The sequence below is a fragment of the Littorina saxatilis genome, linkage group LG13, assembly GCF_037325665.1.
Source record: "Littorina saxatilis isolate snail1 linkage group LG13, US_GU_Lsax_2.0, whole genome shotgun sequence".
In the NCBI taxonomy this organism is placed as follows: Eukaryota; Metazoa; Mollusca; class Gastropoda; order Littorinimorpha; family Littorinidae; genus Littorina; species Littorina saxatilis.
This window is the reverse complement of record NC_090257.1, coordinates 7,556,467-7,575,227: the sequence shown is the minus strand read 5'-3', so window position 1 is coordinate 7,575,227 and position 18,761 is coordinate 7,556,467. Positions and strand designations below refer to the sequence as shown.

The 18,761-nt window shown below is 40.5% G+C and overlaps 1 protein-coding gene across 1 annotated transcript in view; it reads right to left on the bottom strand.

The window, feature by feature from the left end:
• Positions 1–5,797: 5,797 nt before the first annotated feature.
• The window catches only part of LOC138946387 (growth hormone-regulated TBC protein 1-A-like), a 37,292-nt gene continuing 24,328 nt past the window's right edge, over positions 5,798–18,761 (bottom strand). Inside the window, exons 7-10 of the mRNA XM_070317967.1 lie at positions 9,850–9,913; positions 9,106–9,214; positions 8,594–8,779; positions 5,798–7,680 (exon numbers count right to left, since the gene is read on the bottom strand). Of these exons, the coding sequence (XP_070174068.1) occupies positions 7,600–7,680; positions 8,594–8,779; positions 9,106–9,214; positions 9,850–9,913 (440 nt within the window). The 3' untranslated portion in view covers positions 5,798–7,599. The remainder of the gene's footprint in view (positions 7,681–8,593; positions 8,780–9,105; positions 9,215–9,849; positions 9,914–18,761) is intronic.

Genomic DNA, 18,761 nt, shown 5'->3' with positions numbered 1-18,761 from the left:
CTTAATAACTCAGCATTTGATCAATGATTCCATCTTTTGTCATTAACATTGAAAGAAACATTTTGCTTTAGATTATTGGTCAACTTAATTAACAGTGCAACGAAGGCGTGTGAAGCATGGTTGAATCATCAATGTTCAAACGGTGTGTGGGGTACACTCATTTGTCTAAAAATACGCCAAGTTCAATGGTTGAGAATACTCAAAACGGGGTCGGCCCGCTATTGCGCGGGGCCGCTATTGCACGAATCTTTAGGGTTCGGGTTAGGTTCGCGCAATAGCGGCCCAGCCCCCTCAAAACAGGGGTTCCCAGGTCTGTTGTGCATTTCAGTCTTTTGGTATTTAGTGTTCCCTCAAGCACATGTTGTCTGGTAGTGTTCTGTCCAAGCCTGCTCAAACTCCTAAGTGGTTTATATAGCTCAGTGTTTTAATTGCTGTGGTTTCGGTCCTTGGTTACTTTTTCATATAACTAAACATTCACCTGTAGGACAGAAATATATTTTTGAACAAATATTGTAGTTCTAAACAATCTGAGAAAAATACAATGGCAACTTACTGTATAATAGTTTATGCATGTTCATACTTCTACAGGAATGTCATAATTCTGATAATTTTGTTTGAAAGTTGTATGTAAATTTTAAAACAAAACATTTTTGAACTGTGGCTAGCTTACGATAATCTATCACGCACAACACATAGATATGTACAATTGTATTAGCTCAAAATAGTTCCAGCCAATAATGAAAAACATTTAGTAGATTTATCACAACACATTGAGCGACTCTGAAAGGGATATAGGTGTCTCAAAGCACCTTTCAGATTTCAGCAGGTAAAAAAATCTAAATTACAGATACAGATTTAAAGAATGTTGAAGGCATTAATACATGTTAACAGAATAATACAAACAGACAACATTGAAGTACGCATGCCACAACTGTATTCACTGAAATTCAGTTTACATAGGAGATGTGACACAAAAACAAATACAACGTTGTTGAAGTTTCAGTGGGAGTTTGAAGTCTCTATGATATTGAGACAGTGGTGAGATATACTAAACAGCCTGCAATTAATACATGAAGACTAAGGTACATGCATTACTTGCCTTGTCAGCTTACAGACTTCATTAGTTCTAAGTAACAGGCCTTTTAGGAGGAAGCCTGGCGTGATTAAGACTTGCTCGTGACCTTTATATTTTCCCTCGGGAATCAAGAGGGTTAAGTATAACTAAGTAAAAGTTGCGATTTAGCATTAATGTAAATTGGCATTTTTTATCAACCCAGCTGTCTACTTTAGGACTAAGACAGCTTAACGCTTTCCAAATGGATTAATAAAATAAATAAGATACCTTGATATCACAGATTTCACATGGAAGAAGAAAAAAAACACGTCTACCTACTTATAACAACAATCAAATTATCATCCAATGTCGCATTCATGAACCAACCTGATGGTGGTCAGTAAAGTAATGACACATTAACACATGAACACAAAATCAATTGCACATGATTTGTTACAAACCTCAGACTGCAAGCTTAAAAGTACATGTCTTTTCTTGTAAAAGACGTTTTCCGGAAATAACTCTCAGGATTTTTGGCGGTCTGGAGGAGTAGGAGCCCCTGTACCACAGACAGGTTTTTCAAAATCAAAATTCAAAATCCAGAGCTTCCGATCAGCTCCATTGTGCGATCGGGACGAGCAAGACCGTGATATGTATGCTATGCGGCGTGCCAATTTTTTCGACAATATAATCATCGGAGCCACGAATCGCCATGGATGGCTTGCTGATCACTGGAAGTGCTTGCTAAGCACGTGTGTTTTCCTAAACTCTAGTGACCTCAAGCCAAACCCACTTGACCTCGATCAAAACACGTTGTGAAAGGTGCCAGCGATCCTTAAAATTCCACAACAAATTCTGAACTCCGAATCCAATGAACTTGTGAACGCTGATTTTCGAAAGAAAAGGGTAATATCATATTGTGCGCGCTGCATGGCACACATCGGAGTTAGTTGTTCCTCCCCATTGCAAGATACAGCATGTCAGAGCCTGCTCCAGATGTTGTGAAAACCTGTCTGCAGTTTCAGTGGCATACAGTGGAACCCCCCGTTTAAGACCTCAAAAAATCTGAGAAATTCAGGTCTTAAAAAGGAGTGTCTTAAAATAGGGGTAAATTTACAGAAGTTCTGAACAGAAAATCTGAAAACAAGAGGCGAAGCCTTCAAGGCTCAGGTAAGAAATCGACAAACAGTAACACAAACTCAATCACTCCGTCACACATACACACACACACACACACAGAAAGAGCATAGGTGACACTGTGCAAGAAAGCGAGACACTAGATCTAGATCTGTTTGTCTGCATGTAGCCTACTTACAGGGACACGACTGCCAACTAGTCTCGGCCCGCTCAAAATAACAATGACCGAGACTTTCAGTAATTCCTTCGCGTGACGTCTAACCCTCTTACGCCATAATGTGACGTCTTCAAATGTTAAAGTTTCTATCACATACACACACACACACACACACGCACAGACAGACAAAGTTTATCATCGCATAGGCTACACTTACGTGAGCCAAAAACAGGGTCTTAAAAGGGAGGGAGTCTTAAATTGGGGGGTCTTAAAAGGGGGGTTCCACTGTATTTACTTACTCCTCTAGACAGCTGATTATCTTGAGTTATTTTTCAAAATCGTCCATAAAGCAATCATGTTCACCACGATAGATGTGTCCAGGGATTTACATGGAATAAGAGCATCCTAAAACTTAACCACAAGCTCTTTTAGTAGTCCTTGCCACAAGCTAAAACCCAACAGCTTGGCTACTTCCAAAGCAGCGTAGGAATTTTTTTTCAATTTAATTTTAACTGTAACAGTCGCAGGTAAACGAACAATATCAATTTAGCAATCCGCCTTTCACAGAAAAAGAAAGGCTGTTGGTTTTAAGTAGGTGTCTAAATGAAAAAAATGCTCTTATTCTTTGTAAAGCCCAGAAACATCTGTGGTGATACGTACATTATCAAGTATATGGGAAGGAGTGGTTTCTTTAATCAGCATTACTTGGTGCACCTTTTAGCATCAGAAATGTATATATAGACTGAAACACATCAAAACAGCGACAGCAACAACATCAGGCAAACACTCTACTATAATAATAATAATAATACAGGCACATTTAAAGTAAACCCTGAAAATACAAGAAATTTTGTTCAAAATCAAAAGATTACAACAGGAAAATGAGCATGATATAATTATGTTGGTCTTAAAAAAACGTTTTCTTTGGATTCCCTGTTATTTTTTTCTCACTTAATTTCATGAACATCACGAGTTGCACATGCATGTCTGGAGTATGTTGGGCGAATATGTTTGACACGAAGTATATATATAATTAATTCAAACAAAAAAATCACACTATTCTGACTGTGGATGTTATACATAGCTCCTACTAAAGCAGAATTAAAATATGAGCACCTTTCCCCATGTGTCCCTCAAATTCCATGGTTAAATGGAGATGGTAACTCAGATTTCTGCATGTGAATTTAATCATACAATGTCTTCTATTTGAATTTTTCAAGACATTTTAAGGTATTAAATTGCACAGACCCAAATAAATTGTAGTTCATAATTCATCACAATCTTTGATGGCACGAATTGCAACATATAGCCACATTTTTATAGAGTACAATTACTACTGTAACTGATCTACAAGAACTGACGTTGCATCACCAGCTACTAACAAAAAAAAATCATAATTTATACAGCTTGCACAATTGTCTTTTCGGCCAGTGTTTTGACAAGTGAGACTCTTTTTGTGCTGTGAACTGATTTTTGGATGTGAATGATATCAAACAGTAAATAATACACAGTTTAATACAGAGCTAATTGGTCTTGGGGCATGATTGCATAAAAACAAAAACAAATCCTTCGGTAAGATTATTAAGCATTGCTCATGATCGAATGCACATAAAAACGAGAGAAAAAAATTATCATCGAGACAATCTCCCAGACATAATATTACCACATGAGTATTTTATTTATTAAAAAATCAAGTATGTTATTGTCCACGTTCATGAAATGTCCTGCGAAAAGGACTGTTGCATTTCCGAAGATTGAACCTTAGATTGAGCAAATTGTCTGAAAGAATTTTGAAGAATAGATGAAAGAAGCTGACATTTGAGACATCATATATGTCACAGAAACTCTTGTGAACAATCTGAAAGTCATCTCTTATGAAAGTTGAAGGAGTAAAGTACCCCCACCCCCCCCCCCCCCCAAAAAAAAACAAAAAAAAAGAAAATAAAAAATAAATAAATAAATAAATAAAATAAAATAAATTAAAAATGGCACTCTTGGAAAAGATGATTTCCGTAAAACTTAGTGTCCCCACTGCATACACTGAATGCAGACATTTATATGAACCAGCTAGCTGAGGAAATGAGAACGCTATAGGAAATGACAACATGTCTTCTCTCAGTGATACTGTCATTATTTCCCTTGTGCGTGGATTGCCATGTTTGCACAGTGGTTTGCGGATCTTAAAAGCACATTAAAACTTCAAACACAAATTGTGACCCTCCACCACGAAATGAGTCGCATGTCACCTTTGCACGATTTTCATATTTTTACATTTTCCTAGAGAGGTTTTTATGCTCTATCCAGTGGTGAAAACCGTTTTAGAAAAGAGCGAAAACTGTTTGAGTTATAAGCCTGTGACTAAGGTGACCCTCACACTGTTACCAGACACTCCGCGGACTTATATTAAGCCTAGCGCAGAACCGCGCGAGGTGACATGTGACTCATTTCGTGGTTTGTTTGTTTGTTTATTTGTTGCTTAACGTCCAGCCGACTACGCAGAGCCATATCAGGACGAGGAAGGGGGGGGGGGTGAAGGGGGCCACTTGTCAAGCGATTCCTGTTTACAAATGCACTAACCCATTACTTGTGTCCCAGCAGGCTTTAGTAAAACTAAATTAATACCTACTGGAAGATTACCAGTTTCCAGTATGTTAAAATAGGCTTATTAACCTATCTACTGCTGGACTTACATCAGAACACTAACAGATTAAACTATACATGAATCGCGAGACAAGCGGCAAGAGAAGAGATTTTTGGAAAAAATACAGGTGAATGAGCAAGAAGGCAGAAAAAAGAAAAGAATTCATGAAGAAAAAGAGAGCATGACAGGAAAGAGGAACCAAAAATCTACCTAACAGCAAACTAGAAAGCTCCTGCGGTTCCAAAAACAGGAGGGGCTTTTAATTTCATAACCGCAGTGCCCCACTGCGGGATCATTTCGTGGTGGAGGGTCACAATTATGGTCATTGTAAGCTAAGATTCCTCATCTCTCTCTCTTGATCGCTCTCTTTATATGGACCTCGATCTCTCTCTCACACACACACACTAGCACACACACAAACACACACACACAAACACACATGCGTGTGCGAGCGCAACTCTTATCTGTAGTGATATCAATATTTTCACGACAGCAAACAAGGAAGGGGGAACAAGAGTATGACAGAAAAAAAGGAAAAATTAAACCGGGGTTCTCGTGATGTTAGTCGTACTGTTAAAAAAGAGACCTACGCAATTTCAATACGGGATTTCAATGTCATCCTTCCAAAGATGCTCATAGCCTCTATATGGCTTGAATCTGTCCCATTCATTCTTTTCTGCACAACAATTTAAGTATGTGTGTGTGTGTGTGTGTGTGTGTGTTTGTGTGACAGATAGAGAGAGATAGATAGAGAGAGATAAATAGAGAGAGAGAGAGATAACGAAATAGAGAGAGAGATAGAGAGAGAGAACGAAACTTATGACGTTTGGCTGTGACGTTTTACATGACGATTTTTTTCTTTTTTAATCAAGAATTTTACGTCATTGTTTGCTTACATTCATTTCACTGAAGAAGGGCGTGGCCCGAAAGTCTTTGGAACTTGGTGTTTACTGTGGTTTTTTTCTAATTAATCAACAATTTAAAGTCGCTTCACAGTCCTCTTCAAAAGAAACGGTCTCTCAATGAACGAACATTCACCAAAAAGGCTGCCTGACTTTTTCCAGACTAGAATCATAAAATTGTGAGGTAATTCAAACAAAACAAATCACACTATATTCTGACTGTGGATATAATACATAAGCTCATACTAATTAGCAGATATAAAATATGTGCACCTTTCCCCATGTGTACCTCAAATTCCATACTAACAAAATGATGATGACTTAAGTGTATCGATATACGCGAGTAAGATTTCTTGCATTGGACAATTTGTGGCCTGAACATCAGGCGAAAAAGTGCATGATGTGTATGATATGGCTGAAATTAAAATACTTTATCTACCATACCTACAATTTTAACAAAATGTTTCGTCTTCAAGAACAACTTAGTCCTGGCAAGACACCATCATAAGTACAAAAATCACATAAAAAATACAGAACAAAAAATGTTACAAACAAGCATACAAAATGCTGAAAATATTTCAACATTTTACCACCATGCAGATAATTATTACAGTGGTTATATACCTGTGATGTGAGGCTCCTGCGACAAGCGAACACCTCCCAATAAAGTTGACATTCTGTTGTGCCTTAATCTTTTTTTTATCATGACTGAAATACAGTGGGACCCCCCTTTTATGACCAACAAATCTGAAAAAATCAGGTCTTAAAAAGGAGGGAGTGTTTCTTTCTTTCTTTCTTTATTTGGTGTTTAACGTCGTTTTCAACCACGAAGATTATATCGCGACGGGGAAAGGGAGGGGGGGGATGGGATAGAGCCACTTGTTAATTGTTTCTTGTTCACAAAAGCACTAATCAAAAATTTGCTCCAGGGGCTTGCAACGTAGTACAATGTATTACCTTACTGGGAGAATGTAAGTTTCCAGTACAAAGGACTTAACATTTCTTACATACTGCTTGACTAAAATCTTTACAAAAATTGACTATATTCTATACAAGAAACACTTAACAAGGGTAAAAGGAGAAACAGAATCCGTTAGTCGCCTCTTACGACATGCTGGGGGTAAATTCTTCCCCCTAACCCGTGGGGGGTCCACGAAGGGCCATATCAGGGCGGTGCTGCTTTGGCATATAACGTGCGCCACACACAAGACGGAAGTCGCAGCACAGGCTTCATGTCTCACCCAGTCACATTATTCTGACACCGGACCAACCAGTCCTAGCCCTAACCCCATAATGCCAGACGCCAGGCGGAGCAGCCACTAGATTGCCAATTTTAAAGTCTTAGGTATGACCTGGCCGGGGTTCGAACCAACGACCTCCCGATCACGGGGCGGACGCCTTACCACTAGGCCAACCGTGCCGGTTCTTAAAAGGGAGGAAGACTTAAATTGGGTGGTCTTAAATTGGGTGGTCTTAAATTGGGTGGTCTTAAATTGGGTGGTCTTAAAAGGGGGGTTCCACTGTATGCCCATCATGAAATGTAGGGACACGTAATTCAGCTTTTTAAGTCCTACTAAGGGTGCCCTTTCGTCGCATGTACCCCTGTACCAGTGAGGACTCAATCTAATCCTATCCCATTGGCTCAGAGTGAAACTGCACATTGGCCTTGCGCTTGCTTGTTCAAGTCTTTAATATATTGCCATTATTATTACAGTACTCGCTTGGTGCATTCTTCTCTCATTCTGGAAATCCTCGCTCGGGGCATGGACCCTGTCTCCTTGAAAATACTCTGCAACAGTCAGATTAAGATGAAGGTTTACCTCACAGCAAATCCATCACAATTTGTGATTTAATGATCAATCCAGTTATCACCATCACCAGTCAACTAAACTAATCGATAGATCAATCATTCAATCCATCCAAAAAGTTCATCCAATCCAACCAACCATCCATCCATCAATAAATTAAAGAAAGTTTCTGAACAAATAATATTGGCACTGCTACAAAAGGTACGGTACGTACTTATCTGATAGAACTGTGCAGGTTTTCAACCTATGTGCATCATAATCAATAATCATAGGAGGCAGTGGTTATGTCTTTTAATATTCGTATTAATTGCAAATTAGTTTCATAAGACATTTTTGAAAACATTTCCATTTACACAAAAACAACAACTAAACCTGAGATACTGTTAGTTTATGTGAGGAAGACTGATATTGTGATAATCAGGGTGTGTGTGTGTGTGAGTAGGTATAGTGGAACCCCCCTTTTAAGACCCCCCAATTTAAGTCTTCCTCCTTTTTAAGACCCTGTTTTCCTAAACAAATTTCTGTTCATGGCCTCTGTAAATTTACCCCATTTTAACACTCCCTCCTCTCTAAGACCTGATTTTGTCAGATTTGTGTAGGTCTTAACCCTTACACACTGGTGCAATTCTGTAACACATGTTACATAGCCACTGGTGCAATTCTGTAACACATGTTACATAGCCACTGGTGAATTAACAGAGAGAAAAATAAAGAAAAACGGTCATATCGGTTTTCGCATCCATGGGAGGTAATCGGAACCGACCAAACAGACTGAGCCATACAGTAGCGCAACAATGTCGCGACAACCAACCTAAGGGAGGGGGATTCTGTCTGTACATGTATCTGTCTGTGTCTCCCTGTAAAAGGGGGGAAGGGGGTATTCCAATAGCTCACCTCCATAAACGTGTGGCAGTTGAGGACAGCAGGTTCGCCGACCATGACCTTGAAGATATCCACAGCATCAGCAAAGTTGGTGGTCTTCATTAACTTATCCTTGTTGTACTTGACCAAGGTCACGGCCACACGCAGCAGGACCTTTGACCCCTCATAGAACATGGCATCCCATATCCGTAGCACAGTCTGAAAGGTAGCGATAAGCATTCTTTGTGGAGAGGTGTATTGTCAGTGAAATCGAGGGACCTCGATCGTAAGTGACTCTTGGCGCCAAGTCACTTACCAGGTCCCACGATTTCACCGACGATATAATTTATATCATGAGGAATATTACACAAATGCAACAAATTTTTATTGGAGAAGGATGCAGATTAATTAAACGATGAATTTACAAGGATACCAACACTTGCATGTGTTTGGAAGGCAGTACTTCTCATTGTAATACTTGCACTTGATCAATCAGCACACCTCAGTTGTGCTATATTATTTTACACACACACACACAGACTCACCTCAACAGGCAGAACGTCAGCATAGAGGCAGATAAACCACTTCATGCCAACTAGGCTCCAGTGCAGACCCAACTCATCCAGGTGGCGGTAGAGGTCTGGCATTTTCCACCTGAAAAAAGTTTCAAACATTCTTTTTTAAATTGTGTTTAAAAGTTTGTGTTTTTTGGGTGGTTTTTTAGAAATGCGCAAACAAAATTGGGTTACATGAGTCAAAAAGCCCAACATTTAAAATATTAGTTGGGTGTTTTTTTACGACTGTTTTTAGTGTGTAATGGAAAGTGTCTCGTGCGACTTGCTTTAACATTTCTAAGGATATTTGAATCAACATGTGCAGGATACAACATATATCAAACTCATCCCTGAATGACCATCCAGCTCTAGTTCGTGACATTTCATCACAGTTATAACAATATGACCTTGCTGCAAGCTCCTGAACAAGCAGTCTGGAGTTCCAAAGATCAAGTCGCGGCTAGCCGTGAAGTTTTGCAACTATTATACTCAGCTGTAGATGCAATCTTCCTAGCAAACGCTAGAGTTCCTGCGATCTTGCTGTGACTATTCACAGTTACTGAGTTAGTCGCGAAGTGCAGTACCTATTAAACTATTGCTGCCATCTCAACCTCGTCGTGTCAACCAGCGATGCTAGGGACATCGCGGGAAGCTGTGACTACCCATTATACCTACGACTTATACTGCCATGATCTTTATAAAGAAAAATCACTGTCACATAAGTTAACCACATACTTAATAATGTCCCCCAGAAGTTCTTGTTCAGCTTTCACCGCCACCATGTCTGCGGAGTAATAATCTGCAAAGAGAAGATATATATATAAGGATATTTGAATCAACATGTCAACATTTTCATTTCATTTTTCATTTTCATTTCATTTCATTTTCATTACTTTATTGTCCCATCGCTGGGAAATTCGGGTCGCTTCCTCCCAGTGGAAAGCTAGCAGCAACGGAGTCGCGCTACCCAGGTGTCTGCGTGTTTAGGTGTATTCAGCCACCTGCACTTATGGCAGAATGACCAAGGTCTTTTACGTGCCATTGTGATGACACGGGGGTGGGACATGGCTTCCGTCTCTGGGTCTGCACATAAAGTTGACCCGTGTCCGTCCCGGCCCGAATTCGAACCTGCGACCTATATATCACAGTACACGTCATTATAAAATATGTAGGAAACACAATCTGGAAATAACTGTTGGTACAGTGGAACCCCCCTTTTAAGACCTCCAAAAATCAGGTTTGTTTGTTTGTTTGTTTGCTTAACGCCCAGCCAACCAGGAAGGGCCATATCAGGGCGGTGCTGCTTTGACATATAACGTGCGCCACACACAAGACAGAAGTCGCAGCACAGGCTTCATGTCTCACCCAGTCACATTATTCTGACACCGGACCAACCAGTCCTAGCACTAACCCCATAATGCCAGTTTGGTGGCCACTAGATTGCCAATTTTAAAGTCTTAGGTATGACCCGGCCGGGGTTCGAACCCACGAAAGGAGGGAGTCTTAAAATGGGGGTAAATTATACTGTTCAAAAAAAGAAACGCATAGCTTGTAATATTTGGATAATTTAGTTATATGGCTACAAGGATATCCACCAAACTGCAGAAAATGTTTATCTGGTCGTCGACCTTTCGTCCATTGCCACAAGTGAGCTCTGCACGTGACGCATGCGTTATCAGTGGCTACAATGTCAAAATTGCTCATTTGGCATGACCACTCGTCATGCTTCAGTGTAATCTCGTGAAACTCGGGGAATATTGAGCTCTCACCATGTCTTCCAAAACCCATAAAAGCGGATTGTTCGCCACAAAGAAATCAGACGACAATTCAGCGACGAAAGATGGCCCGGTTGAGCAGAGAAGACCGCCAAATTGCATTGGGTCGTTTACAAGCAGGCCAAAGTCAAAGTGCAATCGCCAGGCACTTCCACGTGTCCCAGAGCACCATCAGTAGACTGTGGGTCAGGTTTCAAGCCACTGGCTCCGTTGCTGACTTGCCACGAGCGGGAAGACCAAGAGCGACAACTGCTGCTCACGACCGCTTCATACGGCTCCGCCACCTCCGGAATCGTTTCCTGTCGGCCTCATCTTCTGTCCAGGCTCTCCCCGGGCCACACCGATTATCGGACCAGACCGTGCGGAACCGCCTGCATGAAGCTGGTTTGAGAGCTCGCAGACCTCACAGAGGAGCTGTCCTCACCCGCCGCCATCGCCAGAACCGAGTGCAGTGGGGCAACCAGCACCTTCGCTGGACCGTCCGGAATCACTGGAGACACGTGTGGTTCAGCGACGAGTCCTACTTCCTGCTCCAGCGACATGATGGTCGGAGGAGGGTCTACCGGAGAGTAAACGAACGTTACGCGCCCAACTGTGTGGATGAGGCACCCGTTCATGGTGGTGGAGGCGTCATGGTGTGGGGGGCGATCAATACCGCTGGAAGGAGCACCCTGGTGCACGTCCAAGGGCGCATAACTGCCCAGCGATACGTGGAGGAAATTCTGCGCCCACACGCCCTTCCTCTTCTGGCTGACCAGGATGCCATATTCCAGCAGGACAACGCTCGCCCGCACACAGCACGACTCACCACCCAGTTCCTCACCGACCACCATGTCCAGGTGCTTCCCTGGCCATCCATGTCGCCAGACATGAACCCGATAGAACACCTCTGGGATGAATTGGACAGACGTGTGCGCAGGCGAGAAGAAGCGCCGGCAAATCACCGCGATCTATTGCAGGCACTTCAGGAGGAGTGGGACACCATCCCACAGCAAGATATCCGGCATCTGATCCAGTCCATGCCCAGAAGGTGCCGGGCAGTTGTTGCTGCTCAAGGCAGTCACACCCCCTACTGACTTGACAGCCTCGGCACCCAATCGTATTGATTGACTGATTGATTTGAAGATGCAAATGAACTGTGTGTGCATTCAACTGTGTCCATACCAAATTTCAAACAAATAATCTAAATATTGGATTTTCTGTTAATTTTTTCGAAAAATAAAACAAATTTGGCAAGTAGCAACTATGCGTTTCTTTTTTTGAACAGTATAACAAAGGTTATGAACAGACAATCTCAACAAGCAAGGTCTTAATTAAAAGGGGAAAGGTCTGAAATTGGGGGGTCTTAAAAGAGGGTTCCACTGTAGTTCATGGTCCATGTACAAGCGTTGCCATGATCGCAGTAAAATATTTGGCTGCCAAATAAAAACTTTTCACAGCTCTTACACACAATTTGCACTTGTTCAGCTGGCTGCCAAGTTTTGAATTAAAACGTTCCACGAATGTTCACCCTTTTCTTTAATCTTTCTTTCTTTCTTTCTTTATTTGGTGTTTAACGTCGTTTTCAACCACGAAGGTTATATCGCGACGAGGGAAAGGGGGGAGATGGGATATGGGATAGATCCACTTGTTAAGTGTTTCTTGTTCACAAAAGCACCAATCAAAAAATTGCTCCAGGGGCTTGCAACGTAGTACAATATATGACCTTACTGGGAGAATGCAAGTTTCCAGTACAAAGGATTTAACATTTCTTACATACTGCTTGACTAAAATCTTTACAAACATTGACTATATTCGAAAATTTTAAAAGTAAATTTTGATTTGATTAATATACTTACCCGACTCACATCTAGCATTAACCTCTGGTTTAAGTGCCGGGACGCTGAACTACGCTTCACCCCTTAAGGGGAAGTAACCCTAAAAAAGAACAGCCTAGACCCCGTAAACTGGGTCACAGGTCAAGGCATACCGTCACGTGACTGAGCACGCGAGACCGCCGCCGCCATATTGGAATACTTCACTCGAAACGAAGCGAAACATTCATTTTTAGGGTAAATTAGAGCGGGGTAGGCGGGAGGGTATTAACGATGTGAGTCGGGTAAGTATATTAATCAAATCAAAATTTACTTTTAAAATTTTCGATTAAATTACATATCTTATCCCGACTCACATCTAGCAGATTGCTAATGTAGGTGGTGGGAAAGAAACTCACTCTACAAGTTGGAGAGAACCTGCCCTGCGGCTACCAAAGCCGGAAAGGTGTTGGTCCCATCCTGACGAGTAAACAGATTCTCAGTGAAACTCACTTATTTCTGGTAAGAAACCGGCCTGCTTCAACCATGACTGGTAAGCAACCACTACCATCCCAGCGGGTATTAGAAAACCCCCCAAAAGTAATAAAGAAAGACGTCCTAAAAAACGTCCAAAACACCTATGTGAGGCCGATCGAGATTTGCCTGATCGCAGAACCGCTGAAAAAAGAGCCCAAGCTCAGGCCCCATGAGTTCTAGGCGAACTCAGAGGAAGGACAGAACGCTCCCCCCCCCATTGACTGCCACACTCATAAGCTTGTTTAATGAGTGTGAAAGCCCATCTAGCCAGTGCTTCCTTGCACAAATTTGACTCTATCCGTCCAAAACGAAAGAACCAAAGAACTGGTCTGGCACTCCAAAATGAGCCATGCAAGAATGAGTATGTCCAAAATACCCAATATCTTGCGTGAGACCCAAAAAGTACGTAAACAAAAGACAAAAGGCTTGAAGACAGGGCCCTTTTCACGCTGGGCGTAAAAAGAGAAATGACTTGTCTAGTTCTGAACGATGTTTCTCCAGACTAATGAAACATCGTCTTCCGCCAACAACAAAAGTTCGTGGAACATCTTAGCATCCTCGTGAACTTTTTTTTGTTTTTTTTTTTTTTTTTTTTTTTTTTTTTTTTTTTTTTTTTTTTTTTTTTTTGGTCGCAACCACCCATAGATTGCTAATGATAGTAAAAAATCACCAGATAAGGTCAAATTAGATAAATAACCCTTTCACATAAAGTCTGTTGAGACCTGAGTGAAACAGCCTAGTGAAAAACCTTAAGATTCGCTGCAACAATGCCAGACATCTGGATGACTTGTTTTACAAGTACAGCGTAACAGACAGAAACAGAGATTCGTGAGTTACGTCTTCCAGAAGCCGAAAAGAGCGCCAAACTCACTGACCTGTCTTGATCGTAGCTGACGAAAAGAGTGAACAATCTCTTGCAAACAGCAAGACCAGGAAGACAGTCCTAACTCAAAAGAGAGCTGTGAAAGTTCGGAAGACAACAAGACATGTCTTCCGATGCGAGCGAGTAAAACAAAACGAACCTGTGCGGCGTCTCCCGCCTGAATAGAACAAAGAGTTCCAAATGACCACAAGTGAAACACCCTCCGAGGAGTGAAGCACTAAAGGATTATGGCTTGAGTAAACCACAGCACCATAGTCCCATGAGGTAGACGCTAATGTTCGTAATGAACCAGAGACAAACACTTGTCCCTTGTTCAATGAAAAGATGCAAGGCAAAAAACCATCTGACAAACTAGACTCTTTACAAAGAAGAGTCGAAAGAACGTCTTAAAACCGAAAACAAAGGAAATAATTTGTAGACCGGCGAGACTGCAACCTCTCATCAAAAAATGAACCGAGATTGCTCCTCAACAAACCAATGCGGCTTAAAGTGTAACTAAACAAGCAAAAAGGAAAAACATCGTTCAGCAACCTTTACACTTTGATATGAAGAAGGGCCTCATATACTGTCGAACTGCGAAAAAAAATTTTTTTTCTCTCACTCGGACACTGTTTGACGGACATGTGAAGTGCGCGCCAGGAACGACAATCTTCTTAGTTTACCTGATTAATGCCCTTAATTTTTGGTTCTGGTACTTTCAGTTCCGGCTGTTGTCATCAATCTACCAAAATAAAAGATCAAACGGAGTTTTCGATTTTTATTTCATGGTTCAGAAAAATATTGCTTATTTTCTGAAGTCAACCGTTTTAGCGAATCTTTCTTTGATTCTTAAAAGTCATTTCAGATTTTTGAAAAATAGTTAACGGTTAGTAATTACCAATATATCGTAAACAAACATATCGATAGGTTTTGGTAAGAAGACACAAGTGCGATGAATGTGGTACCAGTATTTTTGTGGTAAGTAAGGATGCATTTCTTTGCTGTAAGCACATTTACAATGCACATTTAATCTGTTTAGCAACATAAACGAAAGCATGGTACAGTGCCGCTTGTTTGTGGTCTATCTTTTCGCGGCAGATGCGTAACAATTAGGGTCTCAGTTGGAAAAAGCTGCTCGGAACCAGAACAGATTTGGCTTGGGTTCTTTGAGTGTGAATGATCGACGAGTGGCTTGACATTTTTAACGAATCATTACTGTAGCCTACTTGAAACCATCATCTGTTTCTGAATTTGTCATCAGTTATGATTGAGCAGTCTCATAGGAATCGTCCATAAAATGTTAAACCGAAAAAGGGCAGACGATTCTGAATCACACAGGCTGCTGTACAAAATCAGATCTAAAACGATATTTTGAACTGCGACGTCTGCGTAAATGCCCTGTAACAAAATACCTTGTCCTGGTCATGTGTATACACATCAGCTTCTATTGGGAAGATCAGTATTTTATATTAATCACAAATACAAGATTAGAAATAGTTCTGAAGATCGCCTTTGATTTCAGTTTCAGCGGCAAACTAGCAGATCTGTCCAAACCGGCATCGTTTCATGGTTGAAACTTGAATAATCCCAAATAGATCTGAGTGGGGGTAAGTTTTATAGTATTTCAATTTTTTACGGCAGTTTTATTTAAAGATAGTGTAGTGGATGTCTCTGGTGAAGACTACAGTTATATGAATTTTTTGTTGTAATATTAAAATGATTGTTCTTTATTTACACAATTGAATAATTTGTATTTATTTGTTTGCAGATGACGGCATACTGAGTGCTCCAAGAACATACGCCTGCTGGCATTTTGTGTCTTTTCTGAAGACGTCGAGGCAAGCAGAAGTCACGGTCCTGGCCACACACACGCAATACGAAAAAGGGGTATGTATTTTGACTTAGAAGCATTTTTTCTTATGAAGGCTCTGTTTGCAACAAAACTGTTTCTGTTTACTTGTATGAAGATTGTGCTAACACAAAAACATAACAAATATCAACTGATTTTCCATTTGGTTGTCATGTAAGCATTGTGAACATGTCCGAAAAATCTGATCACACACCATGTGGTCGACATGCAGACCTGAACGGCCAGTGTATGGTGGCAGAGTTGGAAAATAGGAAAAGTCTTGATGCCAATCCTTCATCAAAAACCGAAGAAAATCGTCATTGTAATAAGTTTGCTTTATTCTAAATCAAACGACTAGGATAGATGACAGACACAACGACAAACACATTCAATTCTATGTAAAACATACACAATGCGCACGTTAACAAGCTGGCCATAACAATGTGCCCATCGTGCATGAAGTGTGGCTTTGGTCGGATCAGTAGCCGTGCTTTGTCTGCGATGCTAAACATGAAATTTTGTTAAAGCGACGATTTAGCAATGTTGTTGTTGCTGCTGCTGCTGTCTGTTCTTGTCACGACATCTCGCCATATAACAGTTTTTTCCCTCCTGATTCTGAGAAGAAATTGTGATATCAGGCCTAGGAACGCCTGATTTTCACTTGGAACATTCTCAAAGAAACTATGTTAAGAAAAATGAGTGTACTCCACACTTTGTCTTTTGTTGTTCGTTGTCGTTGCATATCTACTGTTCCACAGCCACCTAGGCTACTATAAGTGCAAGTGTTAAATGACGTATTTCCACAAAAGACTGCTTGCAGAGAATCATGTGATGCAAATGACAGGTAAGGACATGTGGTAATACATACTACGTTTTGGAACCAGGGAAAATGCAGCACAAATTATTTATCAACCAAATTGATTGACTTGTGCACCATGACAAAAGTTTTCTTTGATCCATAAAAGGTCTTTTGCCAGAAAAATTGCTCTGAACATCAAGTACCCTGCAAGTTGTCACACATTTACATTATTGAAATAAAAAGAAAACACACCAGTAACCAGGTTAGGTACGTTACTATCTATAATCAATATCTCGGCACGTTACTGCCTTCTTCGGGATGGTAAGCTGAACATTATTGAACAAAATAATCGGTTTAGATTGTATACTTTGATTCCTGAACGAAGAAGCAGAGGTACTGCATACAACTAGGACTGCAATATCAGCTTTTGCCTGAAACACACACACATACACTTATAAAATTAATGCAATGTCATTGTATGAAGCCAGAACAATCACTAACTTACATAGTTGGTCACACAATTACCCATCACTGAACAATAAATCGAAGTCGGGTGGATTCAATGACTAAAGCAGTAAAGGCTTTGAAAAAACCCTCATCACAAAACATCCCCCCCCCCCCCCCCCCCAAAAATAAATAAATAAATAAATGAAATAAAACAGGTTGTGTTTATAGCGCAGTAAACACCATGCAGGTACAAGCGAAGATTTGACAGAGATTATCCTTGTTTTATATAGCACACATTTTCTAGTTTTAATCTCTCTCTCTCTCTCTCTCTCTCTCTCTCTCTCTCTCTCTCTCTCTCTCTCTCTCTCTCTCTCTCTCTCTCTCTCTCTCTCTCTCTCTCTCTCTCTCTCTCTGGAAAGTAATTTATTGACCTGTGGGTTATTTGCGTTTGTATACACATTGGTGATTCGTAAGCTATGTTGAAAGAGATTGTATATGGGGTGTCTTAAAAAAAATGTATATCAACAAAATCTGTCATTATTATCAGGCACACGGTTTTAACAAAGCTATGTCACGGAATGCAACATAAGTGGCTTAAAAAGTCGTGTTTTTGTGTGTGCAGGATATTCGCTAGGACAGGACCTCAAGCTGAACCAGCACAACAGCGATGCATTCTTCCATGGCTTCCACAAAAGTCTTTCACCTATAGCGGGCATTGCATACAGATAGTCCAAAGAGGGTTAGGGTTACCCTAACCCTCCTTTTTAAAAATTCTTTAGACCAATTATCCCTCTATTCCCATGTTAAACATGGAATAATTCTGGACAAATGCGAGGACGTTAGCTTTTTTTTATTTTATTTTTTTATCATTTTACTTATCATTAAAACTTGTTTAGATTTCGATTCGTAAACCATTTACAGTAATCCTTTGTTTTTTTAACTTTGTTCATCTTAACACAGTCATTTCGTTGTTTAGATTTATCATTAAATTTGTTACCATTATGCAGGAAAAATGTAGAATAAAACCAGGAGAGCTTTCGGTAGAAGATATTTCCTGTGTCAAAAGTTAATGCTTATTCTGATTGATGGGTGCTCCAAACTAAGTTATTTTGACTGCCTTATTCGAATTCATTTCCAAGACAGGGCTGAGAAGTGGAGAAGCTTAGGAGAGTATCGTAAAAATTGTCTGGGTGTTTATGCAAAACTTTCGAATATGTCAGATTTTACTTTGGAGATTTTAAATACTGTTAACTGACAGAAATGCTATAACTTCTACACCAATTGACTGGATAACTTCATATTCAGCATACTTAAACTTGATTTTATGCATGTGCAGTTCACAAAGTGGCAAATTTGTAGGTTAAATTATCTAACTTTTGCATCACCAATGACACCAACGCTTTCGTGTCTGAGGATTGCCCTGAACCTAGCTGTAACTGCATGCTTTCTTCAGGTCATCGATAGCCTGGGGGTTGAAGGGGATGTTTTTACATACTCAGACATTCAAAATAATCAAAAAGGTAAAAGCCTGAAGGGTTTAAATTAGGTAAAAATGGCTACCGCTCAATGTCAAAACTCGTTCTGT